The sequence below is a fragment of the Octodon degus genome, unplaced genomic scaffold, assembly GCF_000260255.1.
Source record: "Octodon degus isolate 3935 unplaced genomic scaffold, OctDeg1.0 scaffold00004, whole genome shotgun sequence".
Lineage (NCBI taxonomy): Eukaryota > Metazoa > Chordata > Mammalia > Rodentia > Octodontidae > Octodon > Octodon degus.
In genome coordinates this window covers 36,484,321-36,492,980 of record NW_004524580.1, presented here as the reverse complement: position 1 = coordinate 36,492,980, position 8,660 = coordinate 36,484,321, and the positions used below count along the sequence as shown (strand labels likewise).

General features: G+C 59.8%; 1 protein-coding gene across 1 annotated transcript in view; it reads right to left on the bottom strand.

The window, feature by feature from the left end:
- Nucleotides 1-236: 236 nt before the first annotated feature.
- Nucleotides 237-8,660, bottom strand: part of Hmox1 (heme oxygenase 1) — a 29,797-nt gene continuing 21,373 nt past the window's right edge. The window contains exon 5 of the mRNA XM_023717394.1: nucleotides 237-302. Within this exon, the coding sequence (XP_023573162.1) occupies nucleotides 237-302 (66 nt within the window). The remainder of the gene's footprint in view (nucleotides 303-8,660) is intronic.

Sequence of the window (8,660 nt, the reverse complement as noted above, 5' to 3'; positions counted from 1 at the left end):
GGAGTGGCCGTGGGGGCTGGGCAGACACAGGGCACTGAGCCTGGGCCCGAGACAGCAGATCCCTGCGGGGTACAGTCCAGGTCCCCAGTGCAGCCTGACCTGAGTGCGGGCTGCTGCCCTCAGCCTGGGCCAGTGGAGTGGCCAGGGGCCAAGTGAGGGCTGGCACTTTGAGGCCCAGAAGCAAAAGAGCATCTGTCACCTGTGGGCGGTTCACTGCATGAGGGTGGGGTCATGCCTCAGTTGTCCCTCTGCTCCCGCTTGGCCCAGGGCACTGAGAGCCGGCTGAGGAGCCTCAGCTGCTTCTGTGGTTCAGGGGAAGCAGGGGAGGAACTGATCAGCCATCCCTTCACCGCCAGCTCCTGGCCTGGGGACTGGAAGCACCAGGCCACGCCCAACCCAGGAGCTTGCCTGTGTGCCTACCTGCAAGACAAATCGCCCCAAGCAAGACCCACAAGTCTGAAATGTTCCTGTTGCCCTGGCAACCTTCTGGCTCTCAGTGTCAGCCCCATCACAAACCATGGTGGGAACTTTTCACTTCACTGGGCAGCTGCACCACCAAGGCAAGGCCTGCGCTCACCCTGGGGAGAAGGGGGGCTGCAGGGGGGCCACTGGCAGGCTGCAGTGGACCACAGGTGACAGCAGGGCAGGTGGGGCTTCGGCAGAAAGGGTCACAGCCCCTCAGCAGGCTGTTGCACTGTCTTGCCACCCTTGGTCACCAGCCTCTGTGCTGTCCCCACCCTGCAGAACAGAGGGGAGAGTGGTGACTAGGGCTGGGGACACTGAGGCCCCCTCTCAAAGGTAGCAGGATGAGCAGCAGGAAGTCCCTTCCAGACACATGGCAGGTGATTCTGTGGAGGTGGGGGGGGACCCTAGGGTGGGCAGAGGGTGGCTGGAGCAGCCGCCAGGGAATGGAGCGGAGATGGGGAGGGAGGGAGGGACAAAGATGGCAGCAGGGAGGAGAGGGGCAGGGCACCCCGGGGTCCAGCATGCAGTCACCAGCCAGCTCAGGGTGCCCCAACAGCAACAGGAAGTTTCCACTCTGGCTTCTTCAGCTGAGAAAGTGGAGGTCCCAAGAGGTGGAACGAGGTCTCCTGAAGCACGCGCTGATCCAGAACTTACCGTGGGCTGGTATGCCGCACATTTCCCCATTTGACTCTCACCAGCATCCTAGGAGGCGGATTCCATTGTTCTGTTCCCTGACAGAAAAACAGATACGAGCAGGAGGCTCCGCAGGTTACTGCTCTGGGCCTGACCTGCAGGGAACGGGGAGGTCAGCCCTCAGTCACGGCCCTGACCGACTGTCCCACAAGCTGGGGACCAGTATGATGGGGGTCAGGGCGAAGGACAGGGCGAGTCCCCACACTTCCAATGGCAGACAGACCTGGGGCCCTTGGCTATCCCCAGCACTGCTCCTGCCAGCTCCCCCCGCCCCTGGCTGGAACTCCAGGGCTAGGAGGACACACGAAGGCATCGTGCACAGTGACAGCACTCTGGGCTCAGGACAGAGGTCTCCATAGTAAAAGCTCGTCCAATAGCGAGCAGCCCCGCCATGGGCCAGGCTGCTCCTGGCCCGGGTCTATGTGAAAGCCCCTGGAGGCAGCCTCTGGGAGGGATATGGGCAAGGAGACTCTCGGGGCAACGAGCAGCATAGTGGCTGTCAGTATGGCACCACAGGAAGAACCTGTGATCCGGCCAGTGTGCTCGGCAGGGAATGGGGCTGTAGGGTGCAGCACCCCTGCCCCCGCAACCTTCAGGGGTCTCCAGGGTGCAGTGACCCTTTTTTTTTTTTTTTTTTTTTTGGTGGAACCGGGGATTGAACTCAGACCCTTGAAGCGCTTATTCCACTGAGCCATATCCCCAGCTCCATAGCAACCCTCTCTTGCCTGGGCTTTCTACCAGAACCCCTCTGCAATGCTCAGTGCAGCTAGTGCTGCTGTCCTCAGGCCTGGCTGTCGCAGGCTATTCCTGCCCCTGGCTGTGGTTGTGAGGGAGAGCCATGCATGTACCCTGGGTCCAGCGTAGGGGCAAAAGCTTGGCTCCCACTCTGCCCTCACCGAGGCTAGTAAGCCCCAGTGGTGTTCTGCCAACCCATGCCTGGCCACTGGCCTTGGGTCAGAGTTCCCAGGGAGACTCCAGGTGTCAGGTGTCACTGGCCAGCACACAGAGCAGAGCCACGCTTTCCATTCTGCGCTTGGCCCTAGCTGTCTGAAGCCAGCGTACATCACGGGGATGAGGGCTGGGCTGCTGCCTGCATGGCCCCTTCCTATCCTCAGGGTCCCAAGTCCTGGAAAGTCTCTGGCAGAAGTGACAGGATCAGACCTGTGGTTGCTGGAAAGAAATCAGTGGCAGAGGGAGGACTCTGGGAGGAAGGGGAGTAGAAGGAAAGACAAGAACTACAAGGACACAGCACAAAGCTGAGCCACTCCCTCTCCTGCACCCAGGAAACCCTCACAGCTGCTAGAGGAGAGCCCCATTTCTACAGGAAATCTAGGTACATGCCAGCAACTCTCCCAAAGAATGCAGCCGTGAAAGGCAGGCTCATGCGAATGCCTGCCGGACACAGTGGCATGCAGGGAAGGCCTGCAGGACAGGGGGGCATGCTGGGAGGGCTGAGGGGAGGTGCTGTCGCTTCTGGTGGCCTCACTGACCTGCCAAGCATCCTGAATAGCTTGCTGGGCACAAATACCAGTCCCACCCCCCCTGCGCAGGAGCGGTAGGAGCCTAACCACAGTCACACCTTGCCTGTCCTACCCCCCTGGCCCTGCTCTTGTTCCTCCCTGCCTGCACCCCAAAGACTCAGAATGCTCCAGTCATCAGTCCCTCACAAATGCCAAGTGTCACTTGTGTAGCTGCCCTAGGACTTAGGAGCCAGGACTCAGACACCATACTAGAGACAGAGACTCCTGCGTCTGGCAGTCAGGGGCAGCCCAGCCAGCCCCGGGCAGGGGCGCTCCTGCCAAAGGGCAGTGTGGGAGCTGGGACTCCCTGCTGTCCAACTGCTGGTGAGGTGGGCTACAGGCAGGACCTCGGCTCCCTGCGGAGCTATCTCTACGGGGCCCTACACTCTTCAGCACTCAAGTGGAAGAGCCCAGGGACCGGCAGGGAGGGACTCTAGACCTCTGCGTCGGCTTGTGCAGGTGCCTACCGTGGCCAAGTCTGTGGGAGGACAGCCTGGGGTTCTCTCCACGTGGCCTGGTACCACCCTGGGATGCTTTCCCTTGGGCTGAAGATGCTGCTTCCTGGGAAACTCAGTCAGCACCTAGTCATCTGCTCTGCCTGATCAGGGCCTCACACATGGCAGGGCTTCCAGAGTGGATGCTTGGTGGGCAGTGTGGAAGTCCACGTGTCAGCGCTGACATGGCAGGGAGACATGGAGGAACACCTGGGTCTTCATCGGGGAACGCAAAGGGCAGCTGAGACCCCAATTTGGGTGGCAGGTCCAGGCTCCTTGGCACTGCTCTCCTCAGGGAGAGACCCAGGGTGGCCTGGCCCCAGCTGAATCAGAGAGGCCCAAGCAGGGAAGTGGCCTGGGAAGGCATCAGAACAAAGGTGCAGCAGGAGGCTGGTGACAAAGCCCTGCCTTGTAGACCAGGTTCCAAACAGGCCCGGCTGGAGGAGAGTCCAATCACCATGGCAACAGGAAGTTGTTCAGCTGAGCCAGAAAGGCCACCTGCCAGCCCTGCTGCCCACAAAGACCCACCCCACACCCACCAGGACTGAGGGGCAGGTGCAGCATGGGTGCTGTGCAACCCACATTGATCACGCACGGGACAGCCCTGACTCTCATGGAGGGAGGCCTGGCTCCAGACTCCAGCTCCCTAATCTAGCAGCGGCACTGTTGGGGTGGAGATGGACCAATCCCACGTCCTTCCCAGTATGACCCAGCAATGGCTCTTCCCCGGTGTGGCAGTTAACACTCCCTGTCCCACTCCTCTAGACAGGCCCCATTCTACCTGCACACAGCAGGAAGTGATCCAGACCAGACCTGGGGACCACTGAGGCTCAGCTCTTTAGCTACTGAGAGGGTAAAGTGACAAGGAGAAGAGCAGAAGCAGAGCTGTCTTGGGTCCCAGTCTGTGCAGGACTCTGAGAGGTGGCTGCCCTGCCCTGGTGGCAGGGAAGCAAGGGCTGCTACTCAGGACGTCCAGGGGCCTTGTCCCACTCTGCGAAGGCTATGGGCCCACAAGACCCAGGCTGACATCCAGGACTCACGCTCCACACCTTGTGAGCCAAATAAAAGGACCCCGTGCCCTGCCTCCCTGGAGTCCCACCCAGCCCCACCTGAGACTTGTCTTGCTGCCCAGCAGGGGTGTGACAGCATCTGCATGAGCCACAGGACAGCCGGGGACACAAAGGCACGAAGGTTCCTGCATCTGCACAAGGCCTGTCCCTGCTCTTTGTCCTGTCCCATTTGCCACCTGGGTTTCAGACCTGTCCCCATCTAACCCAAAGGGGCACAAAGGTCAAGGTGAGACAGGATGGAGCGCACTTGCCTCTGGGAAGATGCACTACACCTCCGTGAGCTCCAGCCCAGGGGAGATGAGCTGGAGAAAGAGGAAGGACTTCAAGGTCAGGCCTCCAGCCAGTGGAGACAGAGGCTGGCTGTCCTCAGGGAAGGGAGGGTGGAGACCCACATGGAAGAGACGGGAGGCAGGGTGATGTTACCTGTGTCCCCAAACCTAGCTTCAAATAGCAAATAGCCAGACTGGGCATGGTAGCACACACCTATAATCCCAGCACTTGGAGGCCGAAGGAGGAGGATCCCCATGAGCTCAAGGCCAGCCTGGGCTACATAGTGAGATTGAGCCTAGCCTGAACTAGAGGAAACCCTATCTCGAAAACAAAAAGCAAAATACTCCCAGCAAATAGCCAGTATCTCCCAGGTCCTACAGATTGGGTTCTGGTTCCAATTTAGTTTGTGACCCTACTCAGGGATTCCTACGAGGTTCCAATCAGGGCCGGAACCCCCACCCCATGAGCTGGGCAAGGACCCACCTGTGGCAGCTGGACCCAGAGAGAAGGGGAAGGAGGGGGCAGGACGAGCACACCCAGGGCTGCCTGGATGCTGTCCTCCAGCCCTGTCCTGCAGGTGGGAGAGCCGCAGTGGCCCTTAGGGTTTAGATCTAGGTGCCCCAAGGCCCGCTAGGAGGTGGGGCCTGGTGGGAGGCAGCCCTGGACTGGGCATGGCTAGAAGGGTCTTTCCCTTCTCTACAACCCTCCCTTCTACTGGGACCCTTCTGCTGGGTCCTGCTTTGGAGCTGTCCTTTATGCTGTGGGCACTGGCACTGTGTCCCAGCACCCAGAAAGCGGCTGAGGCATCTCCCCTGGCCACCTTCCTGTCTCATGGGCCCACCTCACCAGGAAGGCAGGAGGGAGCAAGGGGCAGACAGTACAGCTACACACCCAGAGGTACAGCCCTTCCGTTATACCCTCCCCATAAACGGCCCACACTCCAGAGCAGCATGCTGTCACACAGGAGACAGGGCTCTGGCCCATGTCTAGTAGTGTCACCTGCCCTCCCTATGACACGGGGTGGTGACCCACATCTCACAGAGGACATGGCCCTGCGCCCACACATGAAGCCCTTTGAGGGCTCTTCCTCTCAGAGGACCAGGGTGCAGGGAGCCCAGCCAGGGGCTCAGCCTGCCCAAGGCACCTTCCCAGCTGCCCCAGCCATCTCTATCCTTTTGGAGACCAGCCTGTCCTCGAGCCCCACAGCCAGAGGCTCCCAAACTCAGCTGCATGCCCTCCCTCCTCCTGCTGCTGAGGAGCGCTTGCCGTGTGGGGGACGAGCACAGAGCTGTCAAAACAGCCTCCTGGCTCCGGGCCGGGCTTACATAACAAAGCTGCCACCCCCACTCCCAGCCCCCTGCTCCACCGGGAGCCCACACCAGGCCCTTGGGAGGACCCTGCCACACCCATACCTCCTCCAAACCCTTTCCAGCCCTGACCTCCCTGTGGGTCTCTCACTCACATGACACTCCCCAGGGCCCCGTGTCCAGGACCCCGCAGCTGCTTGGCACCTTTAGCTGAATGAACTAACACGTCAACAACAAGACATACTGGGGAGACCTCAGCCTGTCCCAGGCCCTCCTCCAAGGGATCTGCTGCACCTCTGAGCCGGCTGTCACCAGCGACAGTGCTGTGTCCTCGGGCAGATGCATGGACACCACCATGGCCTCTCCTTGGGAGGCACCAACATGGAGGAGACACACCCAGCAAGCAGGAAGCGTGAGTGTGTGAGAGCAGCGGCCACACACTATGCGCCCCTCTCGTGATGCCTGCAAGCACCAGGGAAGCAGGAGGGCAAAGGTATCGTCTGAATCCCACCTCTGGATCCCATCGGCACACAAAAGGGCCCAGCAACACAGAGTGTAAGACAGATGGGGTCCGCCCTTCCCTCCGGGGTGGAGAGGGCTCTGCTCTGCCCAGGCTGCCTGCTGGCACACCACACAGGACAGGGAGCACATGTTCTGGAAGGCAACTACCCACTCTGCAGGCTGCAGCTGTCCCAGGGCTTCTCTGGAGCCGGGGCCCTCAGTGGCCAAGGAGAGCAGGCTGCAGGTTTTAGCCAAAGGTGCTGGGTACCCTGCAGGGCTGCACCATGCTGCAGTTGAGGAAGAAACCTGAATTCTCCAGAGCCCTGCTGATGGGCAGGACAAGCAGGAGGAAACCACAGACTGGGCCAGGCGGGCCAGTCAGCACTCCTGCTGTGATGACCAGAGGTGGCTGCAAAAGCATGGCAGCTGTCACACCCAGGCCTTCCATTCGGGGTCTCTGCCCTCCCTCACAGGGAAGGGCGCCTGGACACAGAGCCTGCATCTCCTGGCACCTTGCTCGACTCCTGGGACTAACAGATGTGGTCCCAGATCAGCTGGGCCTCTCTGAAGGGGACACAGGGAACAAGCTCACAGAGATATCCGAGTACCACCAACCCCTTCTTAGGGGGCACCAGACTCCAAGCAGAAGTGGAGAACAATCTCACAGTTGTCCTCATAGGCCAGCAGACCAGTCAGAGGAAACCCCCAACCCTAAGGTCCTCGTGTCCCCATCACAAGACCCAAGAACCAATCATTCAGCTGTCATTAGTGAGGGAAACCTGGGGTGAGGGCAAAGGACAGGCAAGGGCCCCTACTCACCATTGTCTCATCACACACACACACACACACTGTCATACACGACAGGACCACATGCATAGGCTCATGCAGACACACACGGACGTCCTGCTGCCTTCATTCCAGAACACTTTCAACACAGCTGGCACCTGCAGCTATGACAACCTGACTGTGCCTCAATTTCCCCGCGTGCAGTCAGGAGGGTGAGACACTGTTCCAGAACACAGCTACAGCTGGCAGCTGAGTGTTGTGTGCACCCCGCTGTCCAGCAGCCAGTACCTTTAAGGGTATGGCCCAGCACGTCCTTGGCCTAGTGCAGGGCGCCCCCTCGTGGGCACTGTGCTCCACAAATCCCAGCGCCCCTGTGCCAACATCCTGCTGGGGTTTTGTTATGGTTTAGTCCGAGTTTTGGGGGGTTTAAGACACTATGCAAATCAGGCTCATCTCAAACTCGCATCAATCCTGCCTCAGCCTTCAGAGTGCTGGGACTGGGGGTGAGCGGCACTACGCCGGGGCCCCTACTGGAGTTTATAGACTCACTGGGTGCTGCGAGCCACGATCACTAGAGTGCAGGGACACCATGCTGAATTCAAACCCCCCCCCCCCCCGAGCCCAGCCCCACTCCAAGGGCCAGCTCCCATGGGGACAGGAATTCCAAGTTTCCCTTCCCAAGGTCCCCAGAGCACCGACATGCCAGCAAGGCCTCCTACATGCTACAGGTGCTGGGACAAGGCTGACCAACTCTCACTGTCCACTTGGTGTCACGGTCTACTCAGGCAAGTCCCCTCCGCTGCTCAGTGCGGATTCTGCTTAGCCCCTCCAACCCTTCCCTGCTCCCGGTGAGGGAGACAATGCACTCACCACTCTGTGCAGGGGGCTGCCGGCCTCCCCCAGCCTGCACACGGCCCTCCTGGCTGGTGGGACTACCCAACCACCCTGCCTGCTGCCTCCCATCTGCAGCACAGCCCCAGGTGCGCTACTCAGTCTGCCCTCAATAGAGCAGTGCACCATTGGCAGGAGAGTACAGGGCACAGCTGGCGCTCAGGAAGGACCCACTGTATGGCAGGGCTTCCTGGTGCTACCCTGTGCAGGGCGGGACAGGCTTTGAGCCCCAGAAGCACTGCCTAGGAAGCAGAGGCCTCCTATGCGTGCTGGGGACAAAAGCAGCCCACAGCGCTGTGCATGGACAGTCCTGCTGCACTCCTCCAGAGGGCCTTCCTTTTGTTGAGACAAGTTCTCATTATGTAGCCCAAGCTAGCCTCAAGGTCATAACAACCCTCCTGCCTCAGCCTCCTGAGTGCAAGGATTACAGCCTTTTTAAAGACTGTGATCAAAGCTTATTATAGTGTTTCGCAGTTCTTAAAATACAGATTTTAAGTTTGCATTTTTTCTTCTCTATTTTAGGGAAAGGTCTACAGGGTGTTCAGGACCTCACTAGATTGGACTGTTTACAGCCTCTCAAGTGCTTGGATCACAGGTGCGTACCACCAGGCCCAGTGTCCATCGCCCTCTCAGTGTGCCCTGGGGGCAGGACTGGCATGGCAG